Source organism: Bufo gargarizans, unplaced genomic scaffold (assembly GCF_014858855.1).
Source record: "Bufo gargarizans isolate SCDJY-AF-19 unplaced genomic scaffold, ASM1485885v1 original_scaffold_1626_pilon, whole genome shotgun sequence".
Taxonomy (NCBI): domain Eukaryota; kingdom Metazoa; phylum Chordata; class Amphibia; order Anura; family Bufonidae; genus Bufo; species Bufo gargarizans.
The window spans coordinates 159,847-179,908 of record NW_025334444.1 but is presented as its reverse complement, the minus strand read 5'-3'; the positions used below and the strand labels follow the sequence as shown (position 1 = coordinate 179,908).

At 45.7% G+C, this 20,062-nt stretch overlaps 1 protein-coding gene across 3 annotated transcripts in view; it reads left to right on the top strand.

The window, feature by feature from the left end:
* Positions 1–20,062, top strand: part of PHKB (phosphorylase kinase regulatory subunit beta) — a 125,552-nt gene that overhangs the window by 66,906 nt on the left and 38,584 nt on the right. For all 3 annotated transcript variants that reach the window (XM_044274286.1, XM_044274287.1, XM_044274288.1), the window contains 7 exons: positions 6,899–6,962; positions 10,382–10,477; positions 11,725–11,922; positions 12,979–13,036; positions 15,626–15,703; positions 17,234–17,392; positions 18,595–18,689. In XM_044274286.1, the coding sequence (XP_044130221.1) occupies positions 6,899–6,962; positions 10,382–10,477; positions 11,725–11,922; positions 12,979–13,036; positions 15,626–15,703; positions 17,234–17,392; positions 18,595–18,689 (748 nt within the window). The remainder of the gene's footprint in view (positions 1–6,898; positions 6,963–10,381; positions 10,478–11,724; positions 11,923–12,978; positions 13,037–15,625; positions 15,704–17,233; positions 17,393–18,594; positions 18,690–20,062) is intronic.

Genomic DNA, 20,062 nt, shown 5'->3' with positions numbered 1-20,062 from the left:
TGGTTGGTTACTGGTTGTGGATCTTGGCAGTGGTTGGTTACTGGTTGTGCATCCTGGCAGTGGTTGGTTACTGGTTGTGCATCCTGGCAGTTGGTTACTGGTTGTGCATCCTGGCGGTGGTTGGTTACTGGTTGCGGATCTCAGCAGTGGTTGGTTACTGGTTGTGCATCTTGGCGGTGGTTGATTACTGGATGCTGCTCTTGGCTTTGATTGGGTACTGGTTCCCAGTCTTGGCTGTGGTTGGGTACTGGTTCACAGTCTTGGCTTTGATTTAGTACTGGTTTCCAGTCTTGGCTGTGGTTGGGTACTGGTTTCCAGTCTTGGCTGTGGTTGGGTACTGGTTCCCAGTCTTGGCTGTGTTTGGGTACTGGTTCCCAGTCTTGGCAGTGGTTGGGTACTGGTTCCCAGTCTTGGCAGTGGTTGGGTACTGGTTCCCAGTCTTGGCAGTGGTTGGGTACTGGTTCCCAGTCTTGGCAGTGGTTGGGTACTGGTTCCCAGTCTTGGCAGTGGTTGGGTACTGGTTCCCAGTCTTGGCAGTGGTTGGGTACTGGTTGCCAGTCTTGGCTGTGGTTGGGTACTGGTTGCCAGTCTTGGCTGTGGTTGGGTACTGGTTGCCAGTCTTGGCTGTGGTTGGGTACTGGTTGCCAGTCTTGGCTGTGGCTGGGTACTGGTTGCCAGTCTTGGCTGTGGCTGGGTACTGGTTGCCAGTCTTGGCTGTGGCTGGGTACTGGTTGCCAGTCTTGGCTGTGGCTGGGTACTGGTTGCCAGTCTTGGCTGTGGCTGGGTACTGGTTGCCAGTCTTGGCTGTGGCTGGGTTCTGTTTGTGGTTGGTTATGGTTTGTTGCTGCTTGAGAATGTTAGTTGTGGCGGGTTTTGTGGGTGGCCGTGGATCATGGACAGTTACGGGTTGTGGTTTGGGTCTGGTAATTGGTGGTGGTTGATAGCGGTTGGCTTATCGATTGCGGTTGGTTGCTGTTTGGTTGTTATTCCTTACTCTCTAGTGACCGGTAGTTTGATGTCTTTAGCTATTCCTATGTTACTAGAGATCATCGTCCCCTCCCGTCTCTCACCTCCCGCACATTGCTGAGAGTCTGTTGTATCTACAAGTCATTCTGCGCAACACACAAAATCTGCCAAGCAGAATATTAATCCGCCCCAGTCTGTCAAGAAGCCACATAACGGGCCTCTTCTCATCACCATTCCAGCGACGCCAGAGGATTATTTATTAAAATTAAAACCCACTGTTGACACATTAATGATTTATCGTCTTATAACCGGTCGCTGCTGCCGCCGCACTGTGCAGGATGAATTCCTTATATCTGCGCTCATACACCTACTGCCCTGCTGGCTCCTGATTGGCTGCGGATGTGGATGGAATTTTTAAGCCTCTGGTTCAGGCTGTCGCCGAGTATTGATGCGTCTAAGCACCGTGCTTGGGAAATAATGGCGATATTTAGGGAAGAAATACGGCGGATGTGTTCCTACATGGTGAGATACCAAAGAGGAATTGTAAGATCATAGCTGGAGATGAGGTTTAGAAAGTGATGGATGCAGGGGGAATTTTATCCCGGTGCAACCTGTCAGATGCTCTAAAATAGAATGTCTCCATGTTGTCCCCATACATTGTAATGTCTCCATGTTGTCCCCATACAGTATACAGTAATGTCTCTGTGATGACCCCATACATTATAGTAATGTCTTTGTGGTCCCACTGGCGCACACCATGTAATGAGGCCTGGGCACAAGGATTTACAAATGAATGGGTTCGCATTCCATCTGCAAAAAATGCGGTTTCAGATGCAAACCAACAATACAGTTGTGTGCATGAGGCCTTAAAGACATATCTGGGAGGATATTACATACAGAGCTGCATACAGGGTCACACAACGCCACATATTCTCCATTCAGACCAGACCGCCATGATTATTTCTTCTAGCTGCATCTCGTCTCTGCAGAGTCTGACACACAGACATCTTAGATTCCTCACTTATCCATCATCCTCCTCCTGGTGCAGTCATCCTGCTGCTTCCCCGAATACTGTGCCCGCTATGGTGTCCAATGCCCACAACACTATACTGCAGAGATAGTAGTGCAACACTAGCTTAGACTGCCCTCAATAGTAATGGTGCCCCCTACAGTACCCCCAATAGCAACCCCAATAATGATAATGCCCTCCATATTGTGCCCAACACTAAATGCCCCCACAGTACCTCCAGTATTAATAATGCCCCCATAGGACATTAAAGCCTCTGTATAGTGTCCCCTGTTATATAATGAGCTCACCCCATAGTATAATGCCCCACATATAATGCTCTCTCTATAGTATAATGCCCCACATATAATGCTCTCTCTATAGTATAATGCCCCACATATAATGCTCTCTCTATAGTATAATGCCCCACATATAATGCTCTCTCTATAGTATAATGCCCCACATATAATGCTCTCTCTATAGTATAATGCCCCACATATAATGCTCTCTCTATAGTATAATGCCCCACATATAATGCTCTCTCTATAGTATAATGCCCCACATATAATGCTCTCTCTATAGTATAATGCCCCACATATAATGCTCTCTCTATAGTATAATGCCCCACATATAATGCTCTCTCTATAGTATAATGCCCCACATATAATGCTCTCTCTATAGTATAATGCCCCACATATAATGCTCTCTCTATAGTATAATGCCCCACATATAATGCTCTCTCTATAGTATAATGCCCCACATATAATGCTCTCTCTATAGTATAATGCTCTCTCTATAGTATAATGCCCCACATATAATGCTCTCTCTATAGTATAATGCCCCACATGTAATGCTCTCTCTATAGTATAATGCCCCACATATAATGCTCTCTATAGTATAATGCCCCACATATAATGCTCTCTCTATAGTATAATGCCCCACATGTAATGCTCTCTCTATAGTATAATGCCCCACATGTAATGCTCTCTCTATAGTATAATGCCCCACATGTAATGCTCTCTCTATAGTATAATGCCCCACATGTAATGCTCTCTCTATAGTATAATGCCCCACATATAATGCTCTCTATAGTATAATGCCCCACATATAATGCTCTCTCTATAGTTTAATGCCCCACATATAATGCTCTCCCCCTCTAGAATAATGTCCTTGGATTTCCATTCACTGACAGCAAGCAACAGCAATTAAGCACTTTTTGTGTGTGTGGTTTGGATGGGTGATTTTAACATGTTTGACCTATACAAGCCGTGTAACCTAAATGCACATGACAGAATTGTGGAAACTGGTTGTAGAGACGCTTCACTGTTTTACCTGGAGCCTGAGGTCCCGTATTATAACCGCCATCTAATGATGCCAGTCCTGCCGGTCCCTAATCTGGTGCCACCCCGCAGAATCCATGGTGACAGTGCTCCAGCTGTCCTCCTGCCACCGCTCCATCAATAGCCGTACGTCCCGCGTTAGATTTCTCACATTTAAACTCTTCATCTGCGCAGCCATCTGTACAGCGAAATCCTGAAATATCGCAACTTGAAGAGAAAAAAAACTTGTAATTACAGCGATTTCTGGGCCACATGCGGTACACCCCTGCATCCCTGTGAAGATGGCCGCCCCGACCGCAGTGAATACAACCCAAAATGGTTGTGCAATGAGAAGTTCTGCATCTTTCTAATAGTCTGTGTTTCAGTTCTTCACCCTTTTCAAGACCTCTGCTGTCTGTCAGTGAATGTGCCCATGCTCGTTATCATCCCAAAATGAAAGAAACAGTTCAGACCTGCTACTTCTCAGACCTGAGGCTTTGTTACAATTGTAACCAGACGTTCCTCTGTTAACTCTAAATGCATTAACAGCCAAAATCTGTTTCCAATTCTGTTACAATGTGTCAGTGCAGGTAAAATGTATCAGTCAGGAGTCGGCGCTGCTCAGCTCACTTACAACTGCAACAGACCTGCTGCTTTGAGAAGTCTCAGGTTTGTGTAGGTTTTTAGCATCTGGATACAAGTAGACTTATTTCCACTCTCTGACAGCAAGCATATGTATTTCCTCTGCAATGAATTGAGACTTGTTGACCTGTACAGACCAAGTACTTATCACAGCTCACAATTTGTTGCAGTTGTATCCAGAGTAGACAACCTTCCAGGGGCTGGATCGCTTTCTAGCTGCACTGATACACTGTTGCAAACTCACAACAGAGGCGTGTGCGGTTGTCAGCATTATTAAGATCTCTGTTTGCTGTCAGTAAAAGGGAACATTCATTGTACAGGCCTAGGTCTTCCCTCAGTAAACTATTTATCTCTGGTGCAGATTGTTTATACCGCATGCAGTTGTAACAAACCTCCAGCTGTGATTGAGTATTAGATCTGCATTGGTTTTCAGCCTCTAGATGTAAAGAAGAATGTTTTCATTCACTACCGGCAAGCAGAGATCTTTGAAATGGCAAAGACATGATGCATAAATTGTACTAGAAAGTTGCAGACCTTCTCATTATCCAGTGATTACGCTTTCTTTACACAAGATGTAATGTATTGCGCCAATGTGGACAGGTCGCAGATGCAGCCGAGGAGCCGTTCTATTTGGCGAGTTGTCAGCAGACCTTGGCTCACTTGTCAGACAGCTGCATTATAGGCTTCATACAAATTACACACTTGCTAACAGGAGCACTTCTTTCTGCACCGCCATCATCTCCTGAGACCCAGCAAGAAAGTATCATGCGGACAAAATATCACTTCAACCTGACCGTGACACAGCGCAACGCCTGGCGCCGGATCATCCTCTCACAGCGAAACCAAATGTCTCAGCTGAATGTCAGAGACCTAAGAGCCCCGGAGGAGACGGCACAACATCAGCCCATCCCGTCCGAGCAGCCATGTTATACGTCGTCTCTATATAGTGATATGGACCACGCTGGTATAACCTGGGCATCTCCTGTATATAATTATATATGTACAGCTGGTATAAGTTATACATCTTCTCTATATAGTGATATGGACCACGCTGGTATAACCTGGGTATCTCCTGTATATAATTATATATGTACAGCTGGTATAAGTTATACATCTTCTTGTATATAGTGATATGGACCATGCTGGTATAACCTGGGCATCTCCTGTATATAATTATATATGTACAGCTGGTATAAGTTATACATCTTCTTGTATATAGTGATATGGACCATGCTGGTATAACCTGGGCATCTCCTGTATATAATTATATATGTACAGCTGGTATAAGTTATACATCTTCTTGTATATAGTGATATGGACCATGCTGGTATAACCTGGGCATCTCCTGTATATAATTATATATGTACAGCTGGTATAAGTTATACATCTTCTTGTATATAGTGATATGGGCCATGCTGGTATAACCTGGGCATCTCCTGTATATAATTATATATGTACAGCTGGTATAAGTTATACATCTTCCTGTATATAGTGATATGGAGCATGCTGGTATAACCTGGGTATCTCCTGTATATAATTATATATGTACAGCTGGTATAACCTGGGCATCTCCTGTATATAATTATATATGTACAGCTGGTATAAGTTATACATCTTCCTGTATATAGTGATATGGAGCATGCTGGTATAACCTGGGTATCTACTGTATTTAATTATATATGTACAGCTGGTATAACCTGGGTATCGCCTGTATATAATTATATATGTACAGCTGGTATAAGTTATACATCTTCTTGTATATAGTGATATGGAACATGGCGGTATAACCTGGGCATCTCCTGTATATAATTATATATGTACAGCTGGTATAAGTTATACATCTTCTTGTATATAGTGATATGGAGCATGCCGGTATAACCTGGGCATCTCCTGTATATAATTATATATGTACAGCTGGTATAAGTTATACATCTTCTTGTATATAGTGATATGGAGCATGCCGGTATAACCTGGGCATCTCCTGTATATAATTATATATGTACAGCTGGTATAAGTTATACATCTTCTTGTATATAGTGATATGGAGCATGCTGGTATAACCTGGGTATCGCCTGTATATAATTATATATGTACAGCTGGTATAAGTTATACATCTTCTTGTATATAGTGATATAGACCATGCTGGTATAACCTGGGCATCTCCTGTATATAATGATATATGTACAGCTGGTATAACCTGGGTATCTCCTGTATATAATTATATATGTACAGCTGGTGTAAGTTATACATCTTCTTGTATATAGTGATATGGAGCATGCTGGTATAACCTGGGTATCTCCTGTATATAATTATATATGTACAGCTGGTATAAGTTATACATATGCCTGTATATAGTGATATGGACCAGGCTGGTATAACCTGGGCATCTCCTGTATATAATTATATATGTACAGCTGGTATAAGTTATACATCTTCTTGTATATAGTGATATGGACCAGGCTGGTATAACCTGGGTATCTCCTGTATATAATTATATATGTACAGCTGGTATAAGTTATACATATGCCTGTATATAGTGATATGGACCAGGCTGGTATAACCTGGGCATCTCCTGTATATAATTATATATGTACAGCTGGTATAAGTTATACATATGCCTGTATATAGTGATATGGACCAGGCTGGTATAACCTGGGTATCTTCTGGCATATAATCCTGTATGTACAGCTGGTATAACCCGGGCATGATCAGGTAATAGCACTTCGCATGCTCCTCTGTTTGGTCTCTGATATTCCGTGCGGTGCGCACATTGATCTCTCAGCGGTTGCCGCGGGGTGAAGTGACTATTGACCGCTTGCTGTAATTTCCCATTAATAAGAGTCCCCTTAGCCGCGGTGGTGTTTCTTGGTGGATTATACATTTCTGGCTGAGTGACCCGTATTGACCGCTCTCGCCTCCTGCCAGCTTTACCCTTCTCTATTAACGTGCTCTCTGTTCTTCGCAGCTCGGTCGGATTGGCTAAAGCCGCTCTAGAAGCCATCGATGGATTCAACCTCTTTGGAAATCAGGTAACTTTATACGTGCACTCGTCCTATTCCTCTGACCGATCCTATGGGCAGCAGATGACCTCGGCCTTATCCATAGTCTGCAGACACAGATTGTCTGTCCTCCGTGCACCAGAACGCTCCCCTGGTCCTGTGGGAAATTGAGCTCTGTTTATCCAAACTTTTTGGGTTTATGAACAGAATGCTAGGATTGCAGTGAAGAATGACATACAGTGGCAGAGCAGTAGAAGTAGGGGAGCCAGTGGGTGGGGGTTAACTATGCAAAGAAATGGCCTTAATTTTAAAATGTTGATCCATCAGTGCATACCTCTCCTTAAATTCTCTGTGCTGCTGGATCAAGATCTGGGCCTGTGACCTCCCACTTCCTTATATTCTCGCTCTGTCATCATCACATAACTGGATAAGTCACTGCCTCCCACAAGATCGGTATACGCCACTCCTGAAATACTCTGTGCTGCTGAGGGCTCTTTGACATCTCTGTCTACCTCCTCAGATCTGGACGATATACCAACAATCCATGTCTAGCTTCTAAACGAGTAGATTCTTCCCTCCCATAAGATGATTGCGCTAATCTCTGAGAAAAATACTCTGTGCTGCTTTGAACACCGTGGTAATTTGCGGCCCCCAGAAAGCACAGCACTAAAAAACTAAATGTTCTGTGCTGCTGTGAGCCTTGTGGTGCCCGGGTCCTGTGGTGCCCGGGTCATGGGCTCGTGCAGCTTATAGATGCATCGCTGTTGCTTCCCTCTTCCTTATAATACGGTTTTAATGATCCTGTGTGCCCTCCTGCTGGCGGTTTATCTTTCCAGCCCATTTCATGTTCTCCTCCACGCGCAGGTAGTGCAGCATTTGCTTCAATTAGGAAACCTGCAAGGCTCTTTGATTTCCGAGATGAAGCTGAGCTGGCGCGGCCCTATACAGCGCAGTATGGATTTATTCCTGAGCTTTTGGATGGTCCCAGCAGTCCCAGGAACCGCATTCAAACCCTGGTCGCTTTCACCGCCTTCTCTCTGGCCCTTTGAAGTCCATCTGCAGGAGACGGCAGTTCTTACATAGGAATTCAAATTTAGGCTTTGAAACCAGCCCGGCGCATTACATTCAGCGCAGCGCGCTCTCACGAGGGGAAACTGCCGATTGTGCCGCAATTGCTTCCTTAGAATCTGCAAAAAATACAAAGTCGTCCTTCATCTGTTTAGTTTTAACGGACTCTGCTCCTCCCGCCATGCATTTGTGTAAGATGCTGATATTCTGCTACGTGAAGTGGTGCCCTGTGGCTTTATTACCCCCCTTATAAAAAGGTCACATGATGGTGGAGATGGAATAAAAAAATAAAATAAAATACACAATATTGTAAATTTTGAACTCAATATCAAATAATCTGACAATGTAACAAAATGTCCCAATGGGTTAATCCCATCCGCAAATTTATGGCATATCGATAGGATATACTATAGATGTCTGATAGTTACAGCTTCCCCCTCTGGGACCCGCTCCTATCTCCAGAACACGTGTGCAGCTCCTCTCCATTACCTGATCGGGACTTCAGGAGAGTCAGTATTCTTGTTCCCCATTCTTAAAATAGGATAGGACCTGCACTTATCAGACATTTACGGTTTTTCTTCCAAACTCGCCACCACCACAGGGACTGGCGACTGTAGACTATAATCACCACCATCATCCTATAGTCCAGAAGCCCCTGCAGTGCTGGATTAGCGGATCTGCCAGGAGGTCACAGCCGCCACCTCCTCTACAAGCGGCTTAGTGGCAGATCTGGGATAAGTGTGTGGATGAAGGGTATGTATGGTGTAATCTATAGATGGCATTACACGCCTGTGTCAGTCCAATCTGCCGATTTAACCCTTTGCTGCTACAGTATTAAAGAGATTGTAAACTGTGGACAGTTCATGGCAGCAGGGCACCAGTATGGAAAACAGCGGGCACCAGGTCCATGAGATGCACACAACACGACAACAGATGTCATGTGACTTCAGTCTTGCAATGAACTAATCTTGCGATTTAGACAAATCTAGCTGTAAATCCAGGCCAGATTAGAACCTATGGAAAATGGCTGCTCCAGCAGAATATTACTCCCAGCTCCCCCTAACCTTGCCGCGTTATAAGCGACTAGATCACATCTTTGAGAGCTTCTGTGGATCATTTAAGCTGAAGTTGCAGTTGTATTGCACAGGAGAAGCATGAGGCCGTGCCATGTGCAGCAGCATGTTACAGGCAGGGTGTAAATTCTAGCTCAGGGGTCAGCAACCTCCGGCACTCCAGCTGTTGTAAAACTACAATTCCCAGCATGCTCCATTCATTTCTATGAGAGTTCTTTAGAAAAGCAGAGCAAGTATGCATGCTGGGAGTTGTAGTTTCACAACAGCTGGAGTGCCGGAGGTTGCCTACCCCTGTTCTAGCTCCTGAAGGCAGGGGCAGAGATAATCGGCCGGGATAAGAGTTGCAGCTGTCTCCCAATATGGATCCCCATACGTCCTGCACCGGCATCTCTCTGACTCCTGTATACAGATGCATCTCAATAAATCTGAATTTCATTGAAAAGTTAATTTATTTCAGTAATTCAATTTAAAAAGCAAAACTTGTATATTCTACAGATTCAATACACACAGAGCGAAAAATACGGCATGTCCAGTCTATGCACTCGATCCATGGCCAGGGCTCCTTCTGCATGAATTACTGCATCCATGTGGCATGGAGGCGATCAGCCTGTGGCACTGCTGAGGCGTCATGGAAGCCCAGGTTGCTTTCATAGCGGCCGTCAGCTCTTCTGCATCGTAGGGTCTTTTTGTGGCTTTCCCTCCTTGTGGAGGGTAACATTGACTGACTGTCTTCTGGACAACTGTCAGGTCAGCAGTCTTCCCCATGATTGTGTAGCCTACTGGACCAGACTGAGGGGCCTTTTGTGTTGATTAGCTGATCGACAATATTGAACTTTTTCACAACATTCTAACTTTCTGAGATCCTGACTTTTGGGTTTTCATTAGCTGTAGGCCATAATCATCATCATCATCATCATAAAAAAAAAACGAAAAAAATCCCTCTGTGTAATGAATCTTTAAAATATGTGACTTTGACTTTTTGAATTGAATTACTGAAATTTACTTTTCAATGATATTCTCATTTATTGGGACGCACCTGTATGATGTATCGTTAAACTGAAACAATGTATCGGTACCAGGTCTCTTCTCCGCTCCGCACCCTCCTCAATCTGCTGCTGTGTCACCTCTGCACTGGGCAGGGACCTTTGCTCGTAACTTTCGAGTTAACATGTTTAATTTGTCAGCAGGGATGAACTGAATCTTCGTATTGATCGCAACGGTGACTGGAAGCGACCGCTGCCGACATTTACTAATTGACTTGTGCTCGAGCCGCCTGTTCCATTGATTGCTGTTTTCTCGTGTCTGCAGGGCTGCTCCTGGTCCGTCATATTTGTGGATCTGGACGCGCATAACCGGAACAGACAGACGCTGTGCTCCCTGCTGCCCAGAGAGTCGCGCTCTCATGTAAGTGCCTCTGATTGGACGAGACGGGAAAGTAATACGCTCATTATGTATATGTTGTCCTGGTTACAGAGGTTTTCCAGCCAATAAAGCACAATTAACATATCATGACATTTTCTAATAGACTTTGGGTTTCAATTCTTCACCAGTTTCAAGATCTCTGCTTGCTGTCCAGGAATAGGATTATTCTCATTTTAAGGCATTCACGCGACCGTATTTTCGGTCTGAGTTGCATTTTTCACAGATCATTTGAGGACCCATTCGTTCCCACTGGACCAAAAAAATATGCGGACAGCAGACGGATTTCATCCATGTGCTGACCGAGCCGCAAATTGTGGAACGTCCTACTCTTGTCCGTTTTGCAGACAAGAATAGGCATGTGAACCATGTAAAGTGCTGCATGCACACGGACCGTAAAACCGATATGGTCTTGTGAACGCCTCCTCGGGGCTCATGCATGCGACCATATGTATTTTGCTGTCCGCAAAAATACAGATGACGTCCGTATGCATTCCATATTTTGCAGAACGGGACAGCTGGCCCCTAATTGAACAATTAAGCAGTCCTACCCCTGTCCGTAATGCGGACATTATATTCTTTTTTGGAATAGACTTACGGAAACGGAATGCACACAAAGTAACTTCTGTTTTTTTGCGAACCCATTGAAATGAATGGTTCTTAATCCACAGGCAAAAACCTGTAGTTTTCACAGCTGAGAGTTTGTTACAATTGTATTGAGTCTGGCAAGTCCTCAGTGAGTTAAACAGCCTGATTGATACATTTTACCTGCACTGATACACTGTAACAACCTATGTCATGATAGGAGGGACATTTGTGCTGCTGATGATTGGAGCTCGCAGAGGATTTCGATACAGTTGCAGCTGACCCTCGTCTATGAAACGTATTAGTTATGTGAAGATTCACTGACAACATGCAGAGATCTTGAAAGCAATGGGAAGGTTTTATTATAAGATTATGAGTAAAACCTAAGCGGTACTGCGGTTTTATGTTGGCTGGTTAAAGGGCTGTGCCATCTGAGCAACCCGCTCTATAAATAAGCACCATCCACCGATCAGGTAGCCGCAGGGCCGGCAGCTCATCTCTAGTGGCCGCTGCAGGCGACATGTGGTATTACACGGCGCTCTTTCAGATGACTGTGTTTAGTGGAGCCAAGTCCTCCAGAGCGGAAGCTGCTGTAATGGTGGCGGCCATGTGTCCTAATAGGAGCACATTCTCCTTTTCCTCCTCAGAACACGGACGCCGCCCTCCTCACCTGCATCAGTTACCCAGCGTTCGCTGTGGACGATGACGCCTTATTTTATCAGGCCATGGACAAGATCGTTCGCAAGCTGAAAGGAAAATATGGATTTAAGCGTTTTCTTAGGGACGGTTACCGGACGGCCCTGGAAGATGGAAACCGGCGCTACTACAAGCCCGCTGAGATCAAGGTATCAGAAGTGACTGTGCCCTGCTCCACAGGTAGGGGGAGCCATCAAGGACAGTGACATCGTTCATCTCTGTGGTGTGCCGATGTCTGGCCCACATTGGTCCAAGTGCCAGCTGAGGATAGCGGTCATGGACCTCCATGATGAGAGTACTTCTTGCCTGATGGATGTCCACAGCTGCACATGTGCACCCTCAGACTATTTAAGTAGAAAATTCGTTTACAGGGTCATCCTATTTTTTTCTTTACTTATTCTCCATTCCCATCCAGAGCTGCTTTCAAAATGCTGCTGTTTGCTATTGTAAACAGTTTTTTCTTTAGTGTATCGCCAAATAGTTCATACTGTAATTTTTGCTCCCACAATGCACTTCATTCTGGAAATGCAGCAGTTTTGAATGCAGCTTTGGGTGGGACTGGAGAAGAAAACCTCATATCACCAAAAATCAGTGCAGGGTCAGTAAAGAGAAGGGTTTTACAAACATTGTATGTTAATTTGCAGAAAGTTAAAACCCTCCACATGACTACTGTACCTCCTTTTAAAAAACAAAACAGTGCCACCCATGTCCACAGGCCACATGGGGTATTGCAGCGCATTCACATGAATGGGTCTGTGTTGCTCCGCTTTTCCTGTGACACTGTCTTTTCAGCACAGGATTTTCTTTTACATTTTTTTTCTAACAATTTAAATCCACAGAGACGTTTATGGGGTGAAGGGACCAGTCCGTCATTGCGCTGCTTAATTTCACAGCTAGCTACAAGTTTACACAGGAAGGCGGGTGATGGCGGCGGCCGTCTCCCATACACGCCATTCAATGGATATTACAATCACATTGCTCTATTTCAGGCATGGCCAACCTGTGGCTCTCCATCTGTTGAAAAACTACAACTCCCACCATGCCCTGCTGTAGGCTGATAGCTGTAGGCAGTCTGGGCATGCTGGGAGTTGTGGTTTTGCAACAGCTGGAGAGCCTCAGGTTGACCATCCCTGCTCTATTTACTAGCACATTGAGCTACATCGGTCTCCGCTGCCCCGTCCTTACTTATTCTCCTTTATTTCCAGCTGTTTGATGGCATTGAGTGCGAATTTCCGGTGTTCTTCGTCTACATGATCATCGATGGTAAGTCTACATATATTAGTCATTCATCCCTGACCCCCTCCATCCGAGAGGCAGGACGGTCGGATCGTAATTAAATTCCGACGGCGATCCGAATTCTGTATTCACATCTGATCTCTTTTAACCTAATTGTAGCAATTATTATCTATATTATTTAATATAGTAAACACTCGGAATTTAAAGGGGAACTCCATCTTGGCATCCTCTTTTGGTGGAGCTTTCTGAAACCTTCCAACCCCCTCCCTCCGACTTTCCTGTTTTACCTGATGGACAGTCCCGTCCTCTATGAGAATGGTGTGGGTCGTGGAGTTGTTGTCACCAGTTCTCCTGCAGTGCCCCCACAGGGGAAATAAAATATTACACAGTTCCTATTCAAGTCAATGGAACATATGCACATGTCGGTTCCTCCAAAGCAAACAATTCTGTAATGTCTGAGGGTTGTGAATAGGGGATCACATTCTACAAATTTTAAATGGATTTTAAAGTCAATTGTGGGTACGGCCGATAAGCAGCACCAGTATGGTACCTGTGTGAAAGGGTCAGGGTGTCTGGGGTTCATGACCCCCAACGTCTCTCGCTTCTCGGGAGAAATTAACCAGCAATAAGCCGGCGGTCCCTGCGGGGAGCCTTCTGGTTGAGCAGATTATTGTGCGCGTATGAAGAGTGATTTGTTGATGGTAATGAGCTTGTTTGCAGGTCTTCATTTAGTTACCGCAGAGAGTGATTGATTAGGAGACGATAATATCCCGCTCCATCTGTCTCACCCTGAAGGGAATGTGTAAAACGCGTCCCCGGCGCACCCCTCCCCCAAAAACGCCCACATCCTGCGCCGCGCACCTTTACAAACATCTCATTAATACTTTCAGATTAATGGCCCAGTATAGGACAGTGGTAAAGTGTGTGTTGAAGGGTTATTTGTCATATAATAAAAAGGTGTTCAAGATCTCTGCTTGCTGTGATTGACACACAGGAACTCAGGTCAGTATAAGAAAGAGCCCTGCACCTGTGTGCACTTCACCTGGCCAAGACAGATTCTTGACTTCTGGAAGTAAATGATAACTGTTTCCCTCCAGCAAGCAGAGATATTGCAAAATGCTAGGAACTGATACACACAGAGTATTGCAGGATGCTGTAACTTTTCATTCTCTAATAACTGAGCTTCATTTAATTTCCCCCCGTAAGTTGGCAGAAGCGGACAGAGTCGTTTAGCGCCATAGATCTCGTGGTCGCATCGCTGTTGATTTTGGTTACATCTGTTGCCAGGTTTAGTTGAGCTGAAATCATTAACTAAAAATAATAAAAATGAATAAACATGATGAGGTTACCATATGCTCGGCACACGCTTCTCACACAGATTGTATCACACGCGTGTTCTCTGCATCTGCTGCGGCCGCACTTTAAATGTCCCATAAGAATGGTGCAGCAAACATGGCGGGAGGGAAGATGGGTGTATTCCTGCACACGCTTAAAGGGGTTTCCGAGATGTTCATACTTATGGCCTATGCTCAGGACAGGTCATCAGTATGAGATCGGTGAGGGTTCGACTCCCGGCACCCCCTGCAATCAGCTCTGGGGAGCACCTTGGCCTCCTCACCTCTTACCAATCACAGCGCCGGCCATTAGATAGCGGCTGTGCTTTGTATCGCAGCTCAGCCCCTTCACATGTATATAGAGAGGCGCCCAGACCATATGACTGATGAATGTGATGGAAGAGGCCGCAGCACTCACGGGGCCCCATAGCCTCTTCATACAGCAGATTAGTGGGGGTGCCAGGGGTTGGTGTCTTGCCAATCCGCGGACAGGCCATCAATGCCAAAATCCCGGAGAGCCCCTTTAAAGGAGGTTTCTGGACATTTATATTGATGGTGTGTCCTTAGGATTTCGGTGGTGGTCTGACCTCCCAGTACACCCATAGACCAGCTGATTGCAGAGCATGGGAAGTGGTTACAGCACTGTACACGTTGCAGTGGCTCTGCCTGGTTATAACAGCTTTCTTCATTCACTAGTATGGGACTAAGCTGCCGTAACCAGGCACCGCCACTACACAGTCTACGTAGCTGACCCTGCATTGCACCTAAGGGATAGATCAGCGGTCAGCAACCTTCGCCACTCCAGATGTGTTGAAACTACGACTCCCAGCATGCTAATTCACTTTTATGGGAGTTCTGAAAATAGCTAAGCAAGTGTGCATGCTGGGAGTCGTAGTTTCACCACAGCTGGAGTGCCGAAGGTTGCTGATCCCTGGGATAGTTATTGATTAAAATCAAGAAAACCCCTTTAATTGTTCTGCATCTGTTTCAGTTTTTCACCAGAGATCTCTGCTTGCAGTCAGGGAATCCCAGCAAACACAAGTTCAAGGCTTGTTACAAGAAAAAGATACATTGTAACAAGCCCGCAGCTGTGTCCAGAGGAGGGGTAAAAGTGCTGGGACAGGATGCCGCTGACTGTTGTTGGCCATATTGGCTCCCATGGAGGAGATGCTCTGTCACCCGGTCACCTAAGGGAGTGAAGGAGGATGTAGCTGACTTCTTATGTTCCATCTCTTTTATAACTTGTCCTCGGAGTCTGATGACTGATTTCTTCTGATTTCAGGAGTCTTCAGAGGAAACGCAAAACAAGTGAAGGAGTTTGAATCTCTGCTGGAGCCGCTGCTTTTCGTTGCATTTGACGGTAGGTGACTTCAGTCTATGTAAGCGCCATGTGGAGGTCAGACTGTGGTTACTGCCTTTTACATCCAAGATTCTCCAAGTAGTATCAAAGGGGTTTCTTTAGAGTGTAGGGACCCGGTGGAGCTCCCTGCTCATAAACCCTCACTGACTGCCGTCAGAATTACCCTTTAAATTGTCAAATCTTGGTTCTTTTCTCCATTCACATCTAAAGCTGCTTATTATATTTTTGATGGTTGCCCTAGAAAAAGGACAGCAGCCCAGCTCGCTTCATGGGGGAAAAATCTCAAAAATAATGTTGCAGCTTTGGAGGTGAACGGAGAAGAAAACATAGAAACTCACGACAAATAAAGCAAAGCGTTCACAGTGTTAGGGCTCATGCACATGGCCGTTGCCGTATTTGCGATCCGTTAAATACGGATAACTGCGGTGTATTCCACATTTTTCGGAAAGGAACGTCCTGCCATCTATAGAACTGTCCTATCCTTGTCAGTAAAATGGACACGAATAGGGCATGTTCTATTTTTTTGTGGCGCCGTGGAACGGACATACGTATGCGGAGAACACGGCTGTGCTTTCCGCATCTTTTGCGGCCCCATTGAAGTGAATAGGTCCGCATCCGAGCCCCAAAAAATGCAGATCAGATCCGGACCCAATGTTGTACAGTCAGTGATTACATAGATGGCTATATAATATGAACGCCCGCTGTCCCAGTGGCACTGCTGCGCAGCTTCGTCTCCTGCACTGGACCCACACGTCCTTCTGCCGGTTTTGTTCTATGGCTGTGAACATTACAGAATCTGAGACTGAAATGGCTTTTGTTAGAACAAATGGCTCAGATTGAGGCGATTACAGATAGAAGAGGTGTAGGCGGCATGAAAGAGCCGAGGCATCATCTTTCAGGCATCTGTGAATGGCATTAACAAGAGGGCGCTCCCTGGCACCTCTCTGAGAACACAGCATTCGCTCCATTATCTACAGCGCCGGGGGAGACGAGCGGTGCCCTGGCACAGTGTCAGCCATCGGAGACCAGGACTATACATGTGAGCAGGGCCAGTGCGGCTCGCGATTCATTCCCTGGATGGCAACGTCACAGCCGCGTGCGCTGTGCCAGGAGGTGTTGTAGAGGTCACTTGTCCAGCCCATTCCATCTATGGCGCAATCTAACCAGATACGTCGTTTTCCACGGTCGCTGGCAGCAGCCGGTTATAAACATGGCATTTTGAGTGAATAAAAAATAAAATCTCCCCCTCTGGCATTGTACGTTCTGCCCGGAGGATCTCTCTTTATGTACTATACCGCTCTAGCACAGTGAAAAATATAAGCTGCACATTAACCCTTCATCTATCACAGTGAATGAATACTGCTGTATGTTCATAGACTGGGGACTTATATTTGGGTCAGGTCAGTGGAAAACACCCGGCACCTGTCATCATTTGACTGTGCCCTGCACGCTGGGGGGTTGTAGTTACTCATTGGCTGAAGAGCACTGCTAAACCAGGTGATGAGCCCGTTCCCGGTGTTTCTCCCGCAGGGTGCCCCATCATCCCAGAGTATTTCCACGTCCCCGCTGACTTTGTGGAAGGTGAGAAGCTGAACCCCAATAGTCAGAAGAGGTTTCCCAGTAACTGCGGACGGGACGGCAAGCTCTTCCTCTGGGGACAGGCGCTGCTGATCATCTCCAAGCTCCTGGGTAAGTCTCCTAGTTCATTAACACTCCTGTAATCCGGTACCAGATCATCAGAAGGTCCCACAGAGGACACGGGGGTGCTGAGCGCCCGCCTCCTCGCGACCATGGTGAGGAGGGGTTATAATGTGGTGGTAGTCCCTGTCGCCCCATTCAAAGCTTATGGGGAAGATGAACACCGCCAAGTACAATGCATCTGTTTTTGCGCTGTGCCTCTGTTACTCTTCCTGAAAAAGCATGGCTAAATTAGAAACTGGGCATTACTGTACCACTCTAGGGCATGTGCCTAAATCCTTTGATACTGTCCCCTCAGTCACCTATTTGAATAGAGATAGCAACACCTACTTATCAGTCTCTTCATACATTTCCAGGAGGAATAAAAGAGGAATCGCGTGATACAGATTTCTCAGAAAAAGTCCCTCAGAATTGCTATTTTATTGGGAATACAAATACAATCTGAATATTTTCTGAAACAGATCAGGCACGTCATCTGCTCTTCCTGAGGCGCCTGGTTTATGAATAGAATGCAAGAGCTGCAGTTAAGTCTGACACGGCAGTGTGTAGTAATGTAGCTACCAATGTGACAGGCCAAGGATAGTACCTAGTATCAGCGGAGGGAGTCGTGTTGCTCTGAGCCTGTGGGCTGATCGGGTACCCGCAGAGCGCTTTCACCATGCCCGTGTCATAGCTTGTGTAGCGGCAGGACTGCTCCCCGGCCGCTGCGCTCAGTAATGCGTTTCGCTCACTCATCCTGTCACTTCTCCGGTCCCCGTCACCGGGGGAGTTGTTTAGCAAACAGTTCATCGTTTCATCGCTACTTCGCGGGAAAACTGCCGAGATTTATGTCTCCGCCTGAGACTACCCTTCTCTCCGGCAGAACGTGAGATATGGCCGCCAGCCCCACGACACCCAGCGCCATTCTTCATCATTTCTACACACTGCAATATTTTTGGCACCAGCATCCAGGGTTCAGCAGACGCTGTGATCACCTAGTGGTGCTGCTGCCCTCGTGTCGCCACAGCGGGTACAGCCTCCCAGCATCTGTCTAATTATATCTGAGCACTTAATGCTACAGGCCTGAAGCCTGAGGCTGCACCACTGGGAGATTCTGATGAGGTGTGGGAGACCTTGTGTGGATCCGAATTACTGTCCACGCCTATAGGATGGAGATGTGGATGACGGGAACCATGCTTTGTTTTTCCTTGTAGTGGAGGAATTAATCAGCCCTAAAGACATTGACCCCTTGCATCGCTACGTCCATCGAAGCGACCAGAGGAACATCAGCATGAGGTACTCCAACCAGGTAAGTGGCCCTAATCGCATATCCTGGAGGACAGGGGTTTGCATGGGAAGTCGCCCTCTATGGCCCACTTTCTGGTCATTCGCTACAGTGTATCAGTCTGGACTGTTTTGACCAGACATGCTCAATCTGCTGCCCTCCAGCTGTTGCAAAACTACAACTCCCAGCATGCCCGAACAGCCTACAGCTATCAGGCTACAGCAGGGCATTGTGGGAGTTGTAGTTTTACAACAGCTTGAGGGCCGCAGGTTGAGCATGCCTGGTTTAGACAAACAGACTGGATACGATGGTTTACTCCCTGTACATCGTGTTCATTCACTGACAGCTAACAAGGATCTTGTAGATTGTAAGAAATTGAAACACAAAGTGATGCAAAGGATAACTGATTGGTTGCTATGGGCAACTGAGCCATTTTTGAGCACCATTTTGAGCACTATTTTTGGTAAGTCTCCCCCGTAGGACCCCTGCCTTGAGGAACGTCGGGGTCCGTGTGATAGCGGTGCACATACAGTCATGTGAAAAAATTAGGACACCCTTTGAAAGCATGTGGTTTTTTGTAACATTTTTAATAAAAGGTTATTTCATCTCCGTTTCAACAATACAGAGAGATTAAAGTAATCCAACTAAACAAAGAAAACTGAAGAAAAGTCTTTTCAAGATCTTCTGTAAATGTCATTCTACAAAAATGCCTATTCTAACTGAGGAAAAAGATAGGACACCCTCACATGTATTCCCTCTTAAATTGGCTCAGATCTCACACAGGTATATCACACCAGGTGCACATAATTAGTAGATCGTTACTCTGCATGTTGAATGAGGCTTGCCCTATTTAAACCTCAGACATTTAGTTTGGTGTGCTCCTGACTGTTGAAGTGAGAGTGAGCACCATGGTGAGAGCAAAAGAGCTGTCAGAGGACTTCAGAAAAAAAGATTGTAGCAGCCTATGAGTCTGGGAAGGGATTTAAAAAGATCTCAAAAGATTTTGAAATCAGCCATTCCACTGTCCGGAAGATGGTCTACAAGTGGAGGGCTTTCAAAACAACTGCCAACATGCCCAGGACTGGTCGCCCCAGCAAGTTCACCCCAAGAGCAGACCGCAAGATGCTAAAAGAGGTCTCCAAAAACCCTAAAGTGTCATCTTGAGAACTACAGCAGGCTCTGGCTACTGTTGATGTAGAAGTACATGCCTCTACAATCAGAAAGAGACTGTACAAGTTTAACTTGCATGGGAGGTGTGCAAGGAGGAAACCTTTGCTTTCCAAGAGAAACATCGAGGCCAGACTGACATTTGCCAGAGATAAAGTTGACAAAGACCAGGACTTCTGGAATAATGTTCTTTGGACAGATGAGTCCAAAATTGAATTATTTGGACACAA